The 22,781-nt window shown below is 51.9% G+C and overlaps 1 protein-coding gene across 2 annotated transcripts in view; it reads left to right on the top strand.

Annotated features, from left to right (window-relative positions):
• The first annotated feature begins 101 nt into the window (after positions 1 to 101).
• VAC14 (VAC14 component of PIKFYVE complex) overlaps positions 102 to 22,781 on the top strand; it is a 97,814-nt gene continuing 75,134 nt past the window's right edge. Inside the window, exons 1-9 of one of the 2 annotated variants that reach the window (XM_079907701.1) lie at positions 102 to 486; positions 12,318 to 12,468; positions 12,775 to 12,942; positions 13,752 to 13,814; positions 14,353 to 14,460; positions 15,009 to 15,118; positions 15,400 to 15,506; positions 16,503 to 16,637; positions 17,104 to 17,256. In XM_079907701.1, the coding sequence (XP_079763827.1) occupies positions 383 to 486; positions 12,318 to 12,468; positions 12,775 to 12,942; positions 13,752 to 13,814; positions 14,353 to 14,460; positions 15,009 to 15,118; positions 15,400 to 15,506; positions 16,503 to 16,637; positions 17,104 to 17,256 (1,099 nt within the window). In that variant the 5' untranslated portion in view covers positions 102 to 382. The remainder of the gene's footprint in view (positions 487 to 12,317; positions 12,469 to 12,774; positions 12,943 to 13,751; positions 13,815 to 14,352; positions 14,461 to 15,008; positions 15,119 to 15,399; positions 15,507 to 16,502; positions 16,638 to 17,103; positions 17,257 to 22,781) is intronic. The other variant, XM_079907702.1, reaches the window with a different exon arrangement.

Below are 22,781 nucleotides of genomic sequence, written 5' to 3'. Positions count from 1 at the left end.
GGGGGCGTGGCTAATCCACCTGCGGATGCGTGCGGGGGCGTGGCTGGCGAGGGGCGGGTCCTAGCGGCGGAAGGCGGAAGTCGGTGCAGAGTCACCTGATCTGAGTAACATGGCCGCTGCCCCATGAGCCCGGCAGGTGCTGGCCGGGAGTGGGTCTCGTGAGCTGTTTGGCGGCCAGGGGCAGGGGTACGGAGACGGGATCCAGGCCCGGGTTCCGAGGCGGCGCGCGGCGGCGGAGCGAGACAGGCGGCCCGGGGCGGCGTGGTCCATGAGCCGGCGCCGGAGGCAGCGCGGAGCCGCAGACTCCCCTAGCCCCGGCGCGGCCCGGGCTGCCGCGGGCTGAGGAGTCGCGGGGCTCCGGGGAACGCCCCGAGCTGCCACCATGAACCCCGAGAAGGATTTCGCGCCGCTCACGCCCAACATCGTGCGCGCCCTCAATGACAAGCTCTACGAAAAGCGGAAGGTGGCAGCACTGGAGATCGAGAAGTAAGAGCCGCGGGCACCCGGGTTGGTCGTGGAGAGCGGAGCCGGGACTCGTCCTGATTCTGCAGGGGTCCCGCTCTTCCGGGCAGCTCCTCACGCCTTTGCAGCCAGTGTTGGTACTCCAGGTTTCAGGCCCTTAGGGCCGTGCTTAAGAGCAGGAGATTGGCAGTCCCAGCTTTGCTTCTGACTGTGTGACGTGGGCCAAATTATTTAACCTCCTGGTACCCCGAAGGGGCTGCCGTGAGAACGAAGCAACGAAATGTATGCGTGGTGCTTTGCACAGTGCCTGGCACATGGTGCGTCCTCAGTGTGGTCTCCATGCAAACAAGCAAATCAGAGAGTGACCTCTGATGGGAGGGAGGTAGGAAGCATGAGAATTTGCTAAGGATGTTGACCTGCCTCATTTCTTACCCAGCTTCTGAGAAGTGAAAGGGACAGTAAGTTGACCAAGTGGAGAAATAAGCCAAAACCTCAAGGCTCAGAAGGGCTGTTTATCTCTGTCATATCACGCTTCCCTGAAAGTGAAAGAAGGAATTATTCTTGTTTCTGCACTCTTACTACACGTACAGCAGTACCCTCTTATCTGTGGGGGATATGTCCCCAGACACCCAGTGGATGCCTGAAACCTTGGATGATACCAAGCTCTATATATACTATGTTTTTTCCCATACATACGTATGTATGGTAAAGTTTAATGGTAAAGTTTAAGCACAGTAAGAGAATATCCTAATGACTGGCATCACTAGCATTGCACTTTAGGGCCATTATTAAGTAAAATAAGGGCTATTTGAACATAAGCATTGCGATACCGACAGTCGATCTGATAACCCAGAAGCTACTACGTATGTGGGTATCATATACAGCATAGATATGCTGGAGGAAGGGTGACTGATGTTCTGGTGGGATAGCACAATATTTCATCTCACCACTCTGAACCGCATACAGTTTAAAACTTAGAAATTGTTTATTTCTGGAATTTTCCATTTAATATTTTCTGACCTGCTGTTGACCATTGGTAACTGAAACTGGATAACGGGGTTCCATTGTATTTGTAACCATGATCTGACATTTTCCTTTTTTTTTTTTAATTATAAAACAAGGTATTTAACTGCGAACATTAAGGTTTTTCTGCTGTTATTTTACATTTGTATTTTTTTTTCCAGCCAAATCGTTGTGATAAAGTCTGGTGGGTGGGTAATTTCAAAAGAGTAGAAAGAGGCAGGCTGTGAAACTGAAAGAATGCCGGTCTGGGCGTCAGGAAATACGGATTGTAGTTTTGCCCTCTCTAATAGGGTAGCCACTGGCCATGGGCGGCTATTTACATTTAAATTATTGAAGATAAAATAAAAATTTTATCCAGTTCCTCAGTCACACTGCCCATATCTGACATGTTCAATAGCCACATGTGGCTGTCAACTGCCATATGGACAGTGCAGATTGTAGAACATTTCCATCACTGCAGAATGCTTTGTACAGCTCTAATCTAGTCTGTTGTGTAATACTCATTCTTTGACCTCCAGTAAATTCCTTAACTCAGGGTTTCTTAACCTCAGCACTACTGATATTTTTGGACAAATAATTCTTGGTTGTGGTGCGCTGTCCTGTGCATTATAGGGTTTTTAGCAGCATCCCTGATCTTTACCCACTAGACACCAGTAGCTTTCTGTCACTTGTACAACCAAAAATGTCTCCAGACACTGCCTAATGTCCCCTGGGGAACGGACAGTCACCCCAGTTGAGAACCACTGCCTTAACTGCTTTGGGTTTTAGTTTCCTCCTCAGCTAAAAGGTTTGGATTTTACTAAAAGGACCCTCCCCTTCAGCTCTGACATCCAGTATGTCCAGAACCACCTAGCTGCTTCTCTCATCAAGCAACACTTTCTTTTTCTTTTTCTTTTTTTTTTGACTGCACCTTGTGGCTTGCTGGATCTTAGTCCCCTGACCAGTGTCCTATTTGATATGTTCCTCAGAGTATGTGTTTCACAACTTGCTCAGGGACAGAGGGACTTATTTGTGCTTCACCTGGGAGCTTTCTAGTGTCTCTGTTTATAAAGACACTGATCCTATTGGATCAGGGCCACACCTATATGACCTCACTTAACCTTAATTACTTCCCTTATAGGCCCTATCTCCAAATACTGCCACTAGGGTTGTATGAACTGAGGGGTGGGGGGGGACAATTCAGTCCATAACGTTGATCATTTTAAAAAGTGATCACGTGTAAAACACTGTCTGCCTTATTTGGGGGGAGGAGGATTTGGCCCTTGTACATCCCTCATCTCATTTATTTTGCGCAGCTGCCCTACGAGCTAGGTAGTGTTACCCCATTTCACAGATGAGGAAACAGAGGCTCCTTGAGGGCAAGGAATCATCCCAAGCTTTCACAGCTAGAACCTGGATCTAAAAACTCAGGTTCTTCTGTCTCAAAAGGCTTCCCCATTACAATGAATGGTTTTCCCTTCCGAAAGGGAGACAAATACTTAATAAAATGTCATACTTGAACACCCCCATGGTAGTTTTAACTGCCACTTTCTGTTTTCTGGAAACCATCTATCTGCTCGGTTGGCAGAACCAGTACTGCATGGGGTGCTGGAGTGAGGGATTAAAATTCCTAATAAGAGGAGGGTGTTTTATCTTGATGACAGGCCTCTCAGACACTGAAAACGCAGAGATGGATGCTTGGCTCGACTGAAGGACCCCAGACTCTAGACTCTCAAGACCGGGCTGTGGTGGGTGACCAGGATCTGATGGCGAAATGTGTGAGCCTGTTGTGCACAGTCCTGGAGAGCCTTTACCCCACAGCCTGGCTCCAGCACACCCACACAGCTTTCTCAAGGATAAGGCCCTGAGGCTAAGATTTTAGAATGGCTGTGGCAGGTTTTGCGGGCCCTGGGTGTCAGGGGTTGTAGTCCCTGATGAGTCCCGAGGACAGGAATGGTGAGACTCTAGGCCCTGCCCTCCGGGAGAGTCTAGCGTGGGGGAGAAACGCCAGCAGGCGCTCTGAGAAGTCTGGTGGGTGCTCCCTCACTGCGGTGACGGGGCCCTCACTGCAGGCTGGGAGAGATGATGCCCTTCGTGGTGACCAGGGATGGGCTCACTGGCAAGTCTCTGGTGTTCCTGAACTTTGAGTTCCTAAAGCCAGCAAGTGGAGGTGCCCAGGCCCTGCGCCCTGAGAACACCGAAGCTCAAGGAGGGGCTCCAGGATCAGAGCTCCTGAGGGATCAGTCCCTGTCTGCTGGGGAAGGCAGGGTGGGGAGGGTGGCGTGGGGAGCCGGGACCCCTGGGGCTCTGTGATCAGATCAGGGTTGAACTGCTGAGTTTGACCTGGCCTTTTGCAGCCTGCCACCTCTGTAGGGAGACACTGTTTATTACCAAGTGACTTCAGGCAGATTTTGGAGTGTGGGTCAGAATTCCACCCAGCAGATTGCCTCATCCAGGGGTCACAGACTGGCAGCCAGGGGCCGTGTCCTGCCGGCTAACCTGTTTGGTTTGGCCTGGATTGCAGGGTATTTTAAATCAAGAAATTTCACAGTGAAGTTCAGGTTTCTGGCTTCTATTAAAGAATGGGAAGATGTGGCTCTGTGCGGCCCACATTCCTATGTAGCAGTAGGGGACCCAGGGGCCCACCCTCTTCCCCCAGCCAGGACGTGGGCTCCCCAGTTTGCTTCCTGTGTTGGCAAGGTCACTACAGCCTGTCTTACCTCCCTTGGCCTTCTCACTTGTGTCTCCTTCTTGGCTCCTGTAAGCATTTGAGTTTGTGACCTTGGGTTTAACCTCTCTGTGCCTCAGTTAACTCATCTTAAGAAAAAAATTGCACTTTGCAAACATTATGCTGAGTGAAAGAAGCCAGTCACAAAAGGCCATGTATTGTATCATTTCATTTGTGTGGATTCATAGGCAAATCCACAGAGACAGTGTAGATCAGCGGTTGCCTAGGCCTTGGGGGAGGGGGGTTGGGGGGAAATGGGGAGTGACTACTAATGAGTACAGGTTTTCTTCTGGGGATGATTTTAAAAAGTCTAAAATTGATTGTGGTGACACTTGCACAGCTTTGTGAATATACTAAAACTCACTGAATTAATTGTACATGTTTAAAGAGTGAATTTATGGCATGCGAATAATATCTCAATTTTAAAAAATAAGAGTGCCTGTAGGTTGTGTTACAGTTGAGGGAAGCGCTTATTCAGTGGTCTATTGTCACCTGAGATCCAAACATGCCTCCTGCTGTCTCCTTTACAGTTTTTCCACTTATTATACCCAGTGGATGCTCAGTATATTTTGCTACTTAACTAACTCTTGGGCCTTTCCTCAGAGGCAGATGTTCCGCTTTTCCTGTTTAGTTATTGGAGAGTAGTGAGCAAGTGGAAACCAGGTTACTTAAATACTCAGCAAAGCAGATGGAGGAGACGTTTACCTGCCAGATTCTCTTTGGGAAATCGCTGCCTGGATATGTTGCCTGATTACAGCGTGTTACATAGAGAACTGGGATGGTTCATCGGACTTGTCAAGAAAAAAAATGGCAGCCCGAAGTCCAGGCTGAAATTTTTACAGCATAGGAATAAACACAACTCTGGATTATCTTTCTGTCCTTCTTGGAGCAAGGAGCAAAGCAGGTTCTCAGTCAGCAGTTAATGAATGAATATGCTCTTGTTAGGCGTGTATAACATCACGGTTTGATTCTGATTTTGCACTAATAATGTTACATGGGCACATGCAGTACAAAACACATTATGTGCATTATTTTATTTAATTCTCTAAAAATAATACAAAGCCACAGCCAAGACTGGCTCCTCTGAAGACATAGGAATGTGCGTGCAATGGCAGAAGCCTCTGCCACCTCCTGGCCGGGCCATTTGGACATCAACACATGAAATGAGATAGGGCTAAATGAAATAATGCATGTAAAGTGCCTGGCACCCAGGAGGCATCCAACAGGTGGGAGCTTTGATGTTTGAAGAGAGGATAATGTAACATGGTAGATTTCAGACCTGGTGTCAGAAAAATCTAGGTTTGATTTCTGCACCTCCCATCCATAAGTTGTGTGACCTTGTATGTTTCGTAACATCTCTGAGCCTCATTTCCCCCCATCTGTAAAATGGGTATTATAGTGCCTAGCTCTGTGGCTTATTTTAAGGTTTAAATGAGATAACACGTGTAAAGCATCCACCACATTACTAGCATGTAGTAAGTGCTCAGGAAATGGTTACTTCTTTCCTGCCTTAATGGTAGAAAACCAGCCCTAGACCTTCATTTCAGCATCTCAAGTGTGTACCTCATCTGTATGTACACCCGTGTGTGGAGGAGGAATGCTTCAGAGATGTCTAACACTAGACAGTGGCGAAAATGCATGGAGAAAGCTGCACTTCAGTTGGGGCCTGAGTTCTGCACGAGGGAAGCACCCTCTGTAATTGGGTGTGTGCACTTTGCAGCTGACGTGCTTTAAGAAGATGGGCGGGAGGAACTGGTGTACAGTTGAGGGGGCCTGGGCTTTGTAGGTGCCAAGGTTCAGATCCTCTGTGACCTCAAGAAAGGGACTTGGTTTCCCTGAGGCTCTGTTTCAAATCTAAATGATGAGATGATAATAACTACAGAAGGAGGTTGCTGTGAGGAATAACCAACCCCTGGAATACTTAGAGTGTGTTCCTAGGAAGTGGTCAGCTCCCCAGTCCTCATGCAGCCTGTGGTTGTCCCCGAGCTGCGTTACAGAGGCCGAGGGGCCCAGTGCGGGGCTGTGGTTTTGTTGCTGAGACGAGGCCCCAGGTTCTCCTTGGTGAAAGACACATCCTGGCCTGTCTGTGGCTCCTTCTCAATCAGGGAGAAGGTAGTCGGTGTGGCACTTTGTGAAGTTGAGAGCAGGGTAGAGAGCTTGGAGTTGGCCAGCATTGGGCGTTGTGCCTCCTGGGGAATGGGTGTTGCTGCCATCCTGCGACACCTCTGACTAGTTGAGAATGGAGGCTCTGAGCAATCTCTAGAGGATACTTCGTCAGCCAGAGTTTTTAGAGAAATGAAGCAGAAGCAGATCTCTTCTCTGTGGCACAGAACAGTGATGCGTGTGACCCTAATGTCAGCAAAGGTCACTGGGACTTGTGATCTGGGCCAAATATTAACTTCAGAACTAGTTGAGATCCCCCAGCTGTGGCTCACAACGTGGAGATGAAAGAGGAGACGGGTGTTCTTTTGAAGAGACACTAGCCTGGAACTGGGGACGCCCGGACTTCAAACTTCACTTCCTCTGCTTCCCTTTGTAGTTGCTTTTTCTCTCTGCCTGTGCTCTGTGGAGAGACCAGGTCCTGCTGACGGGGGCTATTTGGGGCGCCCCCAAGGGGTTGGTTCACCCCTAGGCAAACGCATGTCAAGTCACATCCTGGCATTGGCATCTGTCCCCAGCCACAGCCCTGGGTACCTGGTCCTTCTCAGTGTGCGTTCTGAGATCCTGGTAGTGGTGCCCTTTGTCCCTCCTAACTTGAATAGTAAACTAGGGGTTTGGCCCGTCCAAGTACAGTTCTGATTTACCCAACAGGTTAGGTGTAGATGAGCAGGCCACCCCTTGTCATCAGTACGGCAGCGTGGGGCTTTGCCCGTGTTTCCCTACAGCTTGCCCTGCGGCCCCGCCCACCGGCACAGATGGGTCCCTGGGCAGATGCTTACTGATTCCTCACTTACTGTGTGGGGAGCTCTAGACGCGGGGAGAGGGCTGGCGCTCAAGAGGCAGAGAATCGTGGCACCAGTCTGTCCTCAGGGACTCTGGCCTGGAGCTGTGGAGCTAGAAACATGAAACACGTGAGAAAGAACCCGTGACATTCCATGGTGCAGTGCTGGGCACAGACTGCGGGGTGGCCGAGTCCTTCAGCGTTCAGAGGAGGAGTGGTCCTTCCTGGGATGGTCGGGAAAAGCAGGGGGTTGGATGTGAACTGGACTTAAGGCTGGCTAGGATGTGGATGGGAGTGGGAACTTCCCCACAGGAAGTGTCCAAGGAGTAGCATAGCAGGGCCCAGTAAGAAGCCCTTACTGGAGAGGAAAGTTGTGCTGGGCAGCTGAGCAGTGAGACTGCAGAGGTCAGCCGGCCCTGTCTTGATCACCCTGACTGTCAGGTAGAGAGCGTGGGCTCGGGTCGTGGGACAGGTCTTCCTGCTGTGGCCCCACAGGGGGCCACAGGGCCAGGCCCAGTGCTCTGAGAACTGGTGGTTTTGGTGAGAACATGTTCTCAGGGTTTCCCTCCACAGGGAACCACTGTTTGTCATTGTCTCGCTCTCCTGGACACTGATAATATTCTTCCTCCGAGAGCAGATAGAGACTTGGGGTTCCAGGCCCTCGGGAACTGAATGGACCATTGTATTTGTAGTGGCCTGGGGTGCCCTGAGTTGCATCCTGGTAAGATTCGGGGTGGGGGGACCTTGCAGCTGGTGTAGAGCGAACGGGAATGTCGGGGGGTGCTGAACACAGATATTCCCCTTGCCCATCTCCTCCCCCTTCAGGAGACCCTGTTACACTTGCCCGCTGTCACCCGTCGTTAGTGCCCCATTCCTCACGCTCTCCCACCGTTTGGTCTCTGTCAGCCTTTGCAGACTTCAGAGTTCCCTAAACGCTGTTCGAATCCCTACCACCCACTGCTGCAGATCACTCATACCTTCCGTGGCTGCTCACGGCCACCAGAAGCAAAGGCCACTTCCTTTGCCAAGCACGTGAGTGGGCGCAGCCTCTCTGGCCCTGTCACCCACGTCTCCTCCACCTGTGTCCTTTGTGCTGCCAATCCAAGTGCCTCTCTCCTTCCTCTGAGCCTTTGTTCATGCTGTTCCCTCTGTCTGGGCTTCCTCACCCTGAATGAACACCTACTGATCTTTCAGAACCCCTTTCAAAAGCTGACCCTCATGAGGCCACACCTCACTCCCTCCCCATGAAAGCTGCCGCTTGTGCTCTTTCTCGCCTGCCCCCTCCTCACCTTGCACTGTCTTCACCAGATTTTTTTTCTCTGTTTTGCATGAAAGTCCTTGAGGCCTCTCTTGTTTCCCCTCCACGGGATTCTGGCAGAGAGCTCCTCAGGGGCAGGGAATGCATCCCGTTTGCTGTCTCTCAAGTGGGGAGGAGGGCCCTTTCCGGTGGCTCAGGGACCGTTTGTGACCTGAAACAAGGAGACAGGCGAGGAGGTGGTTCCAGGACCGGCTACCCTGCTGGCAGGGCTGGGTCTTTGCTGCCCTGCTGGAGCCTCATGAATGTCGTTACTCCCACTCTCAGGGCTGCTCTAACACCGATGGAGCAGAAACACACACGGCCTGGCTTCCCCAGGGGCATTGCAGTTAGCGTCCCCGGGCAGCCTGTCTGGGCAGGAGGGGAGGCACAGCTGCTTGCAGCGGCTTTGGTGATCCCCACATCCTGGACTCCTCAAGAACAAGGGGACGCAAGATCTAGGTCTCTGTGGTTAGGAAACAGTCGTGGAAAACTCAGGCTAGAAAAAAGTCATTCTAGGTTTTTCAGACTGTATCACCAATGCTGTAGGCAGTGTGAAATGTCAAATCCAGTCTCTTAGGATGATAAAAAAAAAAGTTTGCTGCTGCATTGGCTGGGAATCGAACCCAGGCCTCCCGCGTGGCAGGCGAGAATTCTACCACTGAACCACCAGTGCTCCAGCTGTGAGCAGCTGTGTGAGCACCTCCCTTTAACCCCAGTCCTCTTGTCTGTACGCTGATTCACAGAATGGAAGGCCACATCAGCACAGCTGCAACGGCAGAGGCTTAGGCTCCAGAGCAGGAGAGAAGGCATGAGGAGGCTGTGTGTGTGCGTGCGCACGCGCATGTGTGTATGTGTGTGCGTTATGTGCGTGCGTGAGAAGTTGATTTGCCTTCAGACGTCAGGACAGGAAGTAGAGCTCAAGTCGTTCCTTCTCAGTAGCAAAAAGCCCACTGAGACTCTGGGGACTTCCTCCTCTCTGAAGTGTGGGTCCTCCCATCCCACATTCACGTGGTGTGTTGAGCTGTTCTACAGCTCACAGGCTTCAGCACAGCTTCCTGCTGGAGACTGGCCAAGGCTGAGGGGGTGCAGCAGGAGTCCCTTTACGGGGGGAAGGGTCCTGCAGCCAGTGGTGCCTCTGTGGAGAAGCCAGCTGCTGTTCGTGCTCACGAAGCAGGGAAGTGCGCTCGGAGATTCGCAGCACCCTTGGCTGCTGCAGGCTGGGCGTGACTGAGGAGCTGGATCCTGCAGCAGGATCTCTGGGGGAGCTTGCCAGGAAGAGGCCAAAAAGCAGCACTGCATTGGCCGGGAATCGAACCCGGGCCTCCCGCGTGGCAGGCGAGAATTCTACCACTGAACCACCAATGCTCTGGCTGTTCTCTGGCACACCTGCAGGGCTTTTCTCAAGAGGCTGTGTCTGTCATGACAGTCAGAGAGCTCTGACACATCACTGGGCCCCGTCTGGCTGGTTTGTCCTGTTTGAGAATACAGCGGGTTTATGTAGAGCCATCCTTGCTGCGCCTTGTTACACTGCTTAGGGAGGGGGCGCTTATGGAACTGGCTTCCTCCCGGGGCCCTTGGTTCATCCACAGCCCTCAGCCCCCTGCGGTGGGCTTGGTGGAATCACACCCTATAAAGATCAAAGCAAGAGGGCCCTCACAGACCATCTGCATAGCCCCTTCCTGGATCCCTGTTTCTGCTCCCACATCCGCCAGCTCAGGAGTCAGGCCTGTTTGATTCACCTGTGGCCACAGTCCCAGGCACAGAATAGATGCCCCCTACGACTTGCGGGATTGAATCTTTATCAAGCCCTGTAATCCCCATTGAACAGCCTTTTTACAGGAGTGGTCACGGCCTCACAGGACAGCACATTTAGTTAAACAACGCTAATTACTAGCAGGTTCCTGACACCGAGCTGGAACCACACAAACTAATTAATACCTTTTGAACTTGACTGTCCTTAAAATTCCTTGAGCCAGCTTGAGACCCCCATTTATGCCATAGGCGAGCAGTGTACCTGCTGTGATGGGCACAGAGCAATTAGGCAATGAGTCCAGGCAGCTACTTTGAAAAGTCTGTGATCTCTAGGCCTCCCTCGTCACACCTTCAGCTGCTGCATGGGTCCTAGTCCCTCCCACCTGATGATGGGACAGTCTCCCCCTTACCATCCATCTCATGGCTTCTTAAAACACCCTTTGACCATCTCTTCAAAACCCGTAAACAGCTTCCCTGTTACCCACGATGTGAGATCCCTTCTCCTGAATCTAAGCTGCTGGGCCAGCTCATCCCAGTTGATTTCCTGCTGTTCTCTGGACCCCAGGCAAATTTGGCTATTTTTCTCTCCTTGCCTTTGCCCACACATTTCCTCCTGCCCGGAACACCTGTTTCCTTCTCTCAGGGTCTCTGCCTCCTCCGAGGTCCAGCTCAGTTCCCACTCCTGGGAAGATGTCCCTGACCCCCAGGCCGCAGCTCCCCAGTGGTTATCTGGGCCCCTCATGCCACCGTTGGCCCTCAGGAGGCTTCTCACTGCAGAGATGCTGTGAGCCTCCGAAGGGCAGAGTGTCTTCACGTCCACTGGGCTCTGAAAGGAGACCCTGGTGCCTGACGGAGCTGGGCCTCCCTGTGCTCGCCTCCATTCGGGCAGGGCCTGCCTTGGGAGCATCCCCCCAGGGTGACCACAGGCGCTGCCTCCCTCAGACCCCCTCTCCCTGCTAGCATCACCCCCCAGGTGGGCACCGTGCAGGCGTCTCTACCCTTCCTGCCCTGTCCCCTCTCCCTGCTGCTTCCCACTGCTTCAGCCGAATTTCAGGCCCCCATTCCTGACCCTGATAGCTGCGGTATTCTCCCTTGGAGATATTTCAGTCTCCCTCTGTCAAACCATGCCACCCCCACCCGAGGCAGCCTCTCTGGTCAAAACATAGACATAAATGTGTCACCCCATTGCTGGAAACCTTTCACCGGCTCGTCTTTTCCTTTGTGTGTGTGTGTGTGTGTGGTGTGTGTGTGTGTTACGCGGGCCTCTCACTGTTGTGGCCTCTCCCGTTGTGGAGCACAGGCTCCGGACGCGCAGACCCAGCGGCCATGGCTCACGGGCCCAGCCACTCTGTGGCATGTGGGATCTTCCTGGACCGGGGCACGAACCCGTGTCCCCTGCATCGGCAGGCGGAGTCTCAACCACTGCGCCACCAGGGAAGCCCTCGTCTTTTCCTTTAACTGTCCCCAGCCACCCCTTCCACACACCGGTCTCCTCACCCTTCCCTAAATACACCATGTCTTTTCGGGGCCCCCGCCTTTAGCCAGGCTCTTCCCTGTGCCTGAGGTTCCCTGCCTTCCTTTCTTTACCTGGAAAAGGCCTGGTAATGGTACTAAGATCCGACTCAGATGGCACCTCCCCGTCAGCCCAGGGAGACTTAACCTGCGGCGTTCTTGCTTATGTGGTGTTGCTTGTGTCATGTTGCTACACATCCTTGATTGTTTGTGGATCCCCAGGAACAATGACACAGACACAGAGAACCACTTGGGTGCATGAGCTGCTTGCAACACTGAGCAAGTATTGAATGAAGACGGTGGATCACTACAGTTTTGGGGCCCCAGAAGGACATTCACTTGCATTCTCTCAGATTCCCAGAAGTGAGATTGCTCACTGTTCTTCATTCCGTCATAGACAAAGGGAAACGGAGACCCAGAAAAGGGAAAGGACCGTGACCCAGCCAACACCTCCCAGTCAGCAGCAGAACTGGGAAAGCCCTGCCCCGAGATGCCTGACTCCCAATTCCTCTTTCTAAACAGGTCATCTCCCTCCCTCACCCCAGCCCCGGGCCCCAGAGCCGGCAGTAGCAGGAGCAGCCTGATCCCGCTGGTCCTGCAGCCCCTCTCTGCTTCCTCTGCAGGCTGGTCCGGGAGTTCGTGGCCCAGAACAACACCGTGCAGATCAAGCATGTGATCCAGACGCTGTCTCAGGAGTTTGCCCTGTCCCAGCACCCGCACAGCCGGAAAGGGGGCCTCATCGGCCTGGCTGCCTGCTCCATCGCGCTGGGCAAGGTGAGCCCTTCTCCTGGAGGGACGTACACACGAGCCAGGGCCTTGACCCTGACCCCCGAGCCCCAGCAGGGTGTTGCAGACTTGTGATTTCTTTATTGCCATTCTCTCCACATCTCAGACCTCAAGGCTGGCTCTGCGGCCTTGCACCCAGGGTCCTGGGCGTGATCCCTATCCCAGGAAGCTGACTTGCAAAGGGTCTTTCAGCCCAGCCCTCACTCGAGGGCCTGAGCGTCTCCAAGGGAGCCGAGGGCTGGGTCCCCGAGGTCTGACCCAATCTGAGCTGCTTCTGCTTCTACCCCATCGCAGGACTCGGGGCTCTACCTGAAGGAGTTGATTGAGCCGGTGCTGACCTGCTTCAATGATGCTGACAGCAGGCTGCGCTACTATGCGTGTGAGGCCCTCTACAACATCGTCAAGGTGGCCCGAGGCGCTGTGCTGCCCCACTTCAACGTGCTCTTTGACGGGCTGAGCAAGGTGACCGCTCCTCACTCGACTGGGCTGAGCTCACCCAACACACCTGACTTGACCTTTCGGGACCTTGAGTGCTGGCCTCCCTTTTCCCAGATGCAAGGGGAGCAGATAAGCACATGCTGCCAGGGGTGCTTGTTGTCTGTTCAATCTAATGATATATTTTTAGATGGGCTTGTAAATATTTATGTTTGTTTTTCCCCCACACCTCTATTAATTTATCTTTAGTGCATTTTACAAAAGCATCAGTCCACCACAAATTGGAGGGGAAAAACAGTCATTTGAGAGCACTGACCTCCCTTATAGAAGGTGAAGGTGGTGATTCCATAGTACAGACTGTATTTCCCCTGCAAGGAGAGCGTAGCCCATAAGCTCTAGAAAAAGCTCTGCTTAGAAAGGCTTTGGGTTCCCTGATAGCTTATCGGCACCTCTCTCATCGTCATGGAGTTCTCCTCCCTGAAGTCGTTTCTAGAGGATTAACCTCACAGCTGATCCGTCCCCTCCTCCAGGAGTGGAGAGAGGACCCAGCATTGTACGATTGGAAAGCCCTGAGGAAGGCCAACGGGAAGCAACCACCTGACTGGTGGCAGCAGGTCCCAGCGGTCCCTGAGCAGAACGGGGGTCTGCCACATCTCGGCAGCATTGCCAAGTTCTGCTTTACCCCCTTGCCTCCCCTGCCTGTCTTGCATCTGTGCACTGAGAGAGGTGCCTATGCGATGTTCAGGCTGCCCCAAGGCCTTTGCTGTTGGACTTCAGTGGATTCCTTGTCTTATATATTGACAGTGACCCTCTCTCCACCTCTGTCTCTCTCATAGTTGGCTGCTGACCCAGACCCCAATGTGAAGAGCGGCTCTGAGCTCCTAGACCGCCTCTTAAAGGTACTTGTACTTGGTCCCCACTCTTATTTTTAGCTTCTGTTTCCTCCATCTGTCTGTACAGCTTATAAATTCTATCATTGGGATGCTCTTCGTAATAAAAAAAAATTTTTTTTCATTTACATACAGTTAATGGAATAGTGTACAGCTCTATGATGAGAGTATAGAGTTATGTCAACAGCAGGATCAAAATACAGAACCATTCTGTCCCCCTAATGGCCCCTCATGCTGACCCCACCCTGCCCCCAGTGACAGGGCAGTTTATGCTCAGCTCACCAGGGCATTCGAGCCAGACCACAGAGATGCAGGGTTTTGCCTTTTGATTAGTTCTCTCGACCTTGATTCCTGCTTTCAGTGCATCCTTTTTGCTGGTCCTTCGGCCTGTGTGAGGAGGGATGCTCCGGGGGCCTCTCCTGCCTGACTCAGGCTCCGTCATCTTCCTCTGTGTCCGCCTGACCCCTGGAGCCAGCCCGGGCCGGGGATTCAGCCAGGTCAGGCAGCCCCGCCCCCAGCAGGCAGCTCTCATGCCTTTGACCCACAGGACATCGTGACGGAGAGCAACAAGTTCGACCTGGTGGGCTTCATCCCCTTGTTGCGGGAGAGGATTTATTCCAACAACCAGTACGCCCGGCAGTTCATCATCTCCTGGGTAAGGTCCGGCCCCGCGACGCTCCTTCTCCAGCTGTAGGGAGCCTCTAGTTGAGTGAGGTCTGCTCTCTGGCTCACCTGGGCACTTCCTGTGGCTGCGGGGGTGCCTCACTGTTATCCCTCTAGGAGCCAATGACACCAGATCATCCGAAAACACATGTATTCAGCTTTGCCCCCAAAGCCCATCACGTTTGCCTCTGCAGAGGATGTGGTTCCTTCCTTGTCTCCGGAAACACCCAGATTTACCTTTGAAGCCAGCTGTGCTCCTCCAGCTGTCACACCTCTTCTAGCCTTGCCCACCTTTCCCATGGGTTCCCTCCCGCACCCCCCGCCCCGCCCCCGGGCATCTGAACTGCCCTGGGGTTAAATTGCCGTTCCCCTGCCCATTGAACAGAAACAACAGCTACTAGCACCTGCTCCCCCACGGGACACTGCCGTGAAAAGATGCCCCAGCAGGGCCCCTTCTCGCTGGCCAGTCCAGAGGATGGGCGAGGAGATGCAGGTTCTCTGGCTGGTGACTTTCCCTGATGGTTTCCTCCCCTGGGGCAGATCCTGGTTCTGGAGTCCGTGCCAGACATTAACCTGCTGGATTATTTGCCGGAGATCCTGGATGGACTCTTCCAGATCCTGGGCGACAACGGCAAAGAGATTCGGAAAATGTGAGTGGAGGAGGAGAGGGGCAGGCGGCTGCAGGGGCCCCTCGGCGCGTACGCATACCCCACACCCAACAGACAGGCGGCAGCAGGAGAGCACAAAATTCACCATCCTCTTCCTGGCTCGTGTGCTTCCTGCTTTGAAGAGCTAGGAGATCATCCACCCCCAGCCTCTGAAAAATGTCCATCTGACAAGTGTGTCCCACAGAGCACAGCAGACATGGCACCACTGGTGGAGGCTCCTCTGGCTGCATGAGCTGTCTCCTTTCTCCTTTGCTCATTGGTAGGTGTGAGGTGGTCCTTGGAGAATTCTTGAAGGAAATTAAAAAGAACCCTTCCAGTGTTAAGTTTGCTGAGATGGCCAACATCCTGGTGATCCACTGCCAGACCACGGGTGAGTGTGTAAAGGCCCCAAGGCCACCACCACCTCCTCAGAAGCACCTTTCTGTCTCCCCATCTCAGAGAGAGTCCTCCTGGGAGTGTGAATCAGTGTGACAGCGGGTCCTGGAGCAGTGGGTCCTTGTGGGAGAGATTCTGATTCTGTCAACATGGAGGCCCTTTCACTTGGTCTGACCCTAGAGGGGAGTCAGATCTGGAGGCCTTCTTGCTGGCAAGCTTGCCATTAGCACTGTGATTGAAATGCTTGGAGATTGAAGTCGTGTATCTCTTTGCTTCTACTGAGTATCAAGCCACCACAAAATGCAGTTACTTCACATAGCAGTCCCTTGGTATTGTCCTGAGTCTTCGGGTCAGCTGGGTGGCCCTGCTCCCCTGGGCCAGGCTCAGCTGGGCTCAGTCATTTGCCTACAGTCAACTGGAGGGTCGGCTGAAGTGTTACTCATGGTCAGTGGTGTCACTCATGTCTGGCTGTTGCCAGCTGTCACGTGTGGCAACAGGAACAGTCGTTCCAGGTGTCTCATCATCCAGTGGGTTAGCCCAGGTGCATTCACATGGCATCAGTGGATTCCGAGAGGCATGATAGACGTGAGCAAGGCCTCTAAGGCCTAGGCTTGAACCAGGCACACCATCACTTCTACCACCTTCTCTTGGACAAAATAGCAGGGCTGGCCCAGATACCAGGACGGGGGAAGTAAACTCCAGCTCCTGATGAGAGAAGCCACAGAGCTCCATTACAGGGGAGTGGACACGGGGGGATAGAGAATTGTGGCTCCTCTTACAATCAGCCACAGGGTTGTAATTCCATGTCACCCTGGTACCTGTATGTTCCTTTGGAAGGAAAAAGCAAGGGCGAGAGTATTGGTGAGGCTCAAAACTGTGCCAGCCCTCAGGTGCCCTCCAGTTCTCCAGTCCCATTTGTGGACATGGTCAGTGGGAGGGGCGCTCTGGCTGCTCATGCGGACCCCCTGGAACCCACCAATTCCCCTTCCAGACGACCTGATCCAGCTGACAGCCATGTGCTGGATGCGGGAGTTCATCCAGCTGGCCGGCCGGGTGATGCTGCCCTACTCCTCTGGGATCCTGACCGCTGTCTTGCCCTGCCTGGCTTACGATGACCGCAAGAAGAGTATCCTTCACTCTGGAGAGAGGAAACAAGAGCAGCCCCAAAGGGGGCCATAAAGTTGCAGGACCCTGGAGTGGGCGATGGGGGCTCCCTTAGGATCCATCATACCTCCACATTTCCCCAGGCATCAAAGCAGCAAGAGGTGGAGCTGAACACGGACAGGGAGAGCCAGGGCAGCACTAGGGACGTGGTGCTAATGCCGCCATCCCCAAACCTCACCTGGTTACTTACAGATCTGGAGAGGCTCTCGCAGGTCCCGAGGTGCCAAGTCTTTGAGCTCACACTGCCCCGCGTTGGGTGGAAGAAATCCTATTGATGAGAGGTGCACCAGGAAGGGCCCCTGGGAGGAGACGTAGGAGCATCTTGCGGGGACCCCAGCGTGGCAGGGAGAGCAGGGACTCAGTTCAGCCTACCTGTCTTCCCGCTAACATACCCCTGGATCAGGCTGCTCCTTACATCAGTGGATCAGGCATCAAGGAGGTGGCCAACGTGTGCAACCAGAGCCTGATGAAGCTGGTCACCCCCGAGGACGACGAGCCCGACGAGCCCAAGCCAGTGGTTCAGAAGCAGGCAGAACCCAACCCTGATGACTCGTCGGCAAAGCAGGAGGGAGCAGCCAGTGGTAAGTGGTCTCTGCCTCCTGCCCCTCACCTCCCAGGGAGGGCCACGGGGACCCAGAGGCTGTAGAACCTGACCTGGGGCCTCACTCAGCCAACCAGGGCTGCTTTCCAGATCTTAACTCCTGATTCCAATAACAGCCCAGTGAGGTGGGAACTGCTGTTACCTTCATTCTACAGATGGGCGCAGGGAAGATAAGTACCACCGCCAGGATCTGGCAGTCTGGCAGCTTTGAACCCTGGCAGTCTGCCTCCAGAACCCATAGCTCTTCACCCTTTCTGCCTCAGAGAGCATTAATGCTTTCTTTACTCTTTTTCTGGGTTCAGCTATAGTCGATGTAGAAAGGTTTGGAGCATGGCAGGAGTACAGTCTGCAGGGTTCACTTGAGTCTTGGCAGTAGACATCCAGTGACTCGGAAGCTGGCTGCCTTTCCTGTGCCAGTCATTCTCAGGGTGGGAGGGTTAAGGAAGCTCCAGCTGTGGTTTATTTGGTCCTTGGGAATTCTGCTCTCCTTCAAACTCCTTTAACATTAACGTCTTGTTTATCCTTAACATGAAGAAAACCACTTTTATGCCGATTGGAGTCTGGAGTTTGACTCTAAATGTTTTCTAGAACTCTAGGCTTTTCTAATCTCTTGGGCCTCTGTCGTCTCTGAGATGTCACCAATCAGCTCTGGAGTGATGTTCTCCTTTCCAGAGTCAACCAAAGAGTAAATTGATGCAGAAACTACTCCGATCTTTAAGGCTAACAGACTGAGGCCTGGAACCTGCCCCGCAGAAGCCAAAAGAATTTCTAAAGCCTTTTCCTCTGTTGCCTTTCATCGGAGCAGAATGTCAGGCATGTGTGCGCCATGGGCCTCCTCCCATGGATTTGGCCGGCAGAATGGAGCAGCATTCCATGCTGGACCATCTGAGGTGTCAGGTTACAGCAGTGCCAGTGCCACTGTGAGCCAGAGCAGCAAAACAGCTGTGGGCAGAGTGGCATTCAGCTGGAGCATTGGTGGTTCAGTGGTAGAATTCTCGCCTGCCACGCGGGAGGCCCGGGTTCGATTCCCGGCCAATGCAGCTCATTTAACCTTTTATTTAGACAGTTTTCCTAAGCATTCCTAAAAACAGCTCCCAGCTCAGGAGAATCTTATCCTAAATCAGGATACATTCAGGCAGCTTGCTTTCAGGTTTTACTGCCTCATAAACAGCACTTCAGCAGATGCAGAGCTCACGTTATAGTAGTTGCTAGAGATGACCGCAGCTAACTCTGGGGCTCCACATCCACTCCAGACGCGCTCAGCTTGTAACTAACCACCACTTTATGAAGGTACCAGCAATCCAAGAGAGTCAGGATTTAGTTACTCCATCCACGGGTTCATCCAGCCCTCCTGCTTACTCTCACTCTGACTCTGTGCCACTCTTCCAGCCTGGCAAAGGCAGGAACCTCCTGTCTGGTTTCCCTCCTCTAGTGCCCCTGTCCCCGACTCAGCCTGCGTTGTGTGTCCCACAGCATGCCGTGTTCTCCACTGCATACCTCCGGGCAAGCCCCACAGTGAGGCCCGTCAGCCAGGCCCTCTGCACGTGAGCACACGCACACACACGCTTGCACATGCACGTGCTTCTCCCTCTCCCCTCACCACGAGGCTTCAGGCAGGGCAGGCCCTTGTTCGTGTCACACTGCTCCCAGCCCCCTCCACTTGCTCTGGCTCCCCCTTTGCCCTGCTGCTTGGGGAGTCCACAGTGCAGTATCCTTTCTCCGATTCTGAGTTCCTAGGCGTTTGATGCATCCTCCCAGTTCCCCTCCATGACGTTCCCTGATTATCTCAGGTGTCACAAACTGGAGTCCACAGTCAGAACTGCCCGCCTGTGCATCCTGGCCCTGCTGACTTCATATCTGTTGCCCTTGGACAAGCCACTTGGCCTTTCTATGCCTCAGATTCCTTATTCATTGAATAGGGCAACAGTGATAACACCGAACCTATGTGTGGTTGTGAGTTTCGGAGATTTCTGCATGTAAAGCTCTTAGCACACGGCATAGGCCACACACTCCCAATAACAGGTGCTTTAGTGTCAAGTTGTTTTAATGTCTGTTTATAATGAGACCCACTACTTAGCAAAGTTGTCAGGGGCAGGGCTTTTGCTCCCGTGTCTTTTATCATCAGCTTTGCCCAGGTGGTAATGGGCCCCTGATGGGTCCTAAGTGAGGGATCGGAGAGGGTCAGGGGTGGAACTTCATGTGGTGAGTGAGGAGCAGATCTATAAACACGGTTTCCAGTGGAAGACTGGTGACCTCCGTGGGTGAGCATGAAATGGAATCCACCCATCTGCAAAGCTTTGATGGGACTGCGTGTATCAGCACCCTCTTTGGACACTGCAGATGTAAGTGAATCAGACCCAGGACCTGCCTGCAAGGAGTTCAGGGACAGATCCTCAGATGAGTGATCGTGTGACAGCGGATGTGGTCACAGAGGACTGGGGGCACCGGGCCGGGCTTCGTGGAGGTTATTTGAACTGGATCTTTTCTTTCTCCTTCGCTTCCCCTCTCCCCTAACTCCACCCTCATTTTTAACTCTGGTTATAAGAGAAATACACATTCCCTGGAGAGATTTTGGAAAAAACAGACGTTCCTACTGGAAGGTGGAGAGTAAATACGTTAAATACGTTGTCTGGTAGATACATTTGGCAGTGTGTATCATAACATTTAAGAATTTATCCTTAGGAAATAAATATAAATGTGGATCAGGTTTTTCATCTTAACAAGTGTTAGGCTCCTTTACTGTCCTAACAAGCCTCTGGTGCAGGCAGTGGCGTTAGCACGTTATACAGGTGAGGAAATGGGGGCAAAGGCAAGTGACCTGCCAAAGGTCACACAGTGAATGAGTTGGAAAGTCAGGCTCAGACCCAGGCCCAGGGGCTCCTGAGTCTGGAAATTGATACAAAAGGGCAACCAAAGATGCTCAGCTTGCCTGGGTATCCCAGAATTGCAGAGTAAACAGTGTCTCATTTTTACTCATCAACTTGGCAAACACTTTGAAGATTACTAACATCCCAGTGTGAGGCTCTGGGTGGGGGTGGGGGGGATGACTGCTCAGGAGAACGTTCCTAAAGGGCAGCTTGGCGACAGCTATTAAAGCAGCAGGTGCCTGACCCTCCCCCGCAGCAGCCCCCTCTAATGGATCCTGGAGAAGTGCCCACACCCATGTGGAAGGAAGCACAGGTGAGATCTAAGAGTGAAAATTCGGAAATAATCGAAGTCAATTTGAAGCCGGTTTCTGACATCCTATCATTTCATCTATAAATGCGTGTGTTTCCAAAAGGCAGGAGAGAGGGAGGCCACCAGCGGCAGGGAGCCCCAGCTGCTGCTCCCAGCTGGCCCACCCAGGCTACCCCGCATGTCCTCCTCACCTTTCCCCAGGCCTGTTCAGGTGGACGGCGGGCTGTTCAGCAGGCCCAGCTGGCGCCCACAGCTACTCCTGCCCGCTCTGGGCTGTGCCCTGTCCCACAGAGGGCCTCTGGGACCAGAGGGGACAGGCGGCAGCTCAGAGCTTTTCTGTTCAGCGTGGAACTCAAGGCCCCCTTTACTGGGGGACTTCGGACATCCCTAGTCTACAACTGGAGTGGTGTAGCTTGAAGACACAGTAGGAAGTGAAAAAAGCAAGTTGCAGAAGATAGACTCTGATCCCATTTATGTTTACAAAACAAAAAGTAAGACTGGGAAAAGACGGGAGGGACCTTTGCCTAACCAGTAAATTAGTGAGTTACCTGCCCATAAAGTAAGATTGAAGGTTAAAGAGAGAAGGCGGGGACTTCCCTGGTGGCACAGTGGTTAAGAATCCACCTGCCAACGCAGGGGACGCGGGTTCGAACCCTTGTCCGGGAAGATCCCACATGCCATGGAGCAACTAAGCCCGTGCGCCACAACTACTGAGCCTGCGCTCTAGAGCCCGTGAGCCACAACTACTGAGCCCACGTGCCACAATTACTGAAGCCTGCACGCCTAGAGCCTGTGCTCTGCAACAAGAGAAGCCACTGCAATGAGAAGCCCGCGCACCGCAACTAAGAGTAGCCCCCGATCGCCACAACTAGAGAAAGCCCGCGTGCAGCAACAAAGACCCAACACAGCCAAATAAATAAATAAATAAATGAAAGAGAAGGGGGCTTTGCCTTGTTGTGTTAGGAATTTTTAGTGTAAAACTATGTGTTACTTGTATAATTTAAAACTTTAGGAGGCCAGGGGTGGTACCATTTGAAAAACAATATAAATAATGATAGTTTTAATGTGTAACCCACAGAATAAAATAAATATGTATGGGTCAGTGATGATATAAATGAATGAATGGATGGATGGATGAATAGATAGGTAAATGACGGAGAAGGAACAGTTCTTCTATATAGAAGAATTCCAGTTAATAAATGTAGAAGGAAAGAGGAATATAGAAATTCACCATTAGTCAAACTCCATAGTACTAATTGTAGGCAACATCTACTGATGGATGATAAAAACAGTGGGGGAATGTTTGAGGGGAAAAAACTGGATATTTGTCTAGTCTTAAGTATCTCCCGCAAGATATTTATTCATTACAAAAAGAAAAATAGTAACTTTACAGGGGAGAAACCTGGTAGGCACTACCGTAAATTGGGTAATAGGGTTAACGTCACCAGTAAAGAGAAAGATAGACATCATGTACCCTTGATTTGATGTACTGAGAAGGCACATCACTTCAGAAGCATTTTTCCAAAAATGCATAGCCTTAGCCTAGTCATGAGAAAACATGAGACAGGCCCAAATGGAGAGATGTTCTACAGAGTAACCGACCAAGGGTTTCAAAAGCATGTTCATGAAAGAGATGGAAAGACTGAGGAGCTATCACAGATTGGAGGGGACCAAGGAGACAGGAGAACTAAATGCAATGCAGGGTTCCGGATTTGATCCTGGAACAAAGGACATGAGTGGTGAAATTGGATTAGGTCTGTAGTTTAGTTAGTAAAACTGTTATCAATGCTACTTTCCTGTTTGATAATTGAGCTATGGGTTTGTACAATACTAATATTAGGGGCAGCTAGATGAAGAATATCGAGAATTCTATACTATTTTTGCAACTTTTCTGTAAATCTAAAATTATCTTAAAAGGTTTTTTTTTTTAATTTATGAAAATGGCCATCACACCCTTGTCTCCTCTAGTCCTCAGCAACCTCTAGTCTACTTTCTGTCTGTATAGATCTGCCTATTCTAGACAGTTCATATAAATGGGATCAAAATATGCGATCCTTTGTGACTGCTTTCTTTCATTTAGCATAGTGTTTTCAGGGTTCATCCATGTAGCCTGATCAGTACTTCCTTTTTATTGCCAAATAATAGTCCATTGTATGGGCTCCAACACATTTTGTTTATCCATTCATTTGATAGACATTTGGATTGTTTCCACTTTATGGCTGTTGTGAATAGTGCTGCTATGAACATGGTGTACAAGTTTTTGATGTGGACGTAAGTTTTCATGTCTCTAGGAGTGGACTGGCTGGGCCATATGGTAACTAACTGTTT

This window comes from Stenella coeruleoalba (genome assembly GCF_951394435.1).
Source record: "Stenella coeruleoalba genome assembly, chromosome: 20".
NCBI classification, from domain to species: domain Eukaryota; kingdom Metazoa; phylum Chordata; class Mammalia; order Artiodactyla; family Delphinidae; genus Stenella; species Stenella coeruleoalba.
This window is presented reverse-complemented; position numbering and strand designations above follow the sequence as displayed.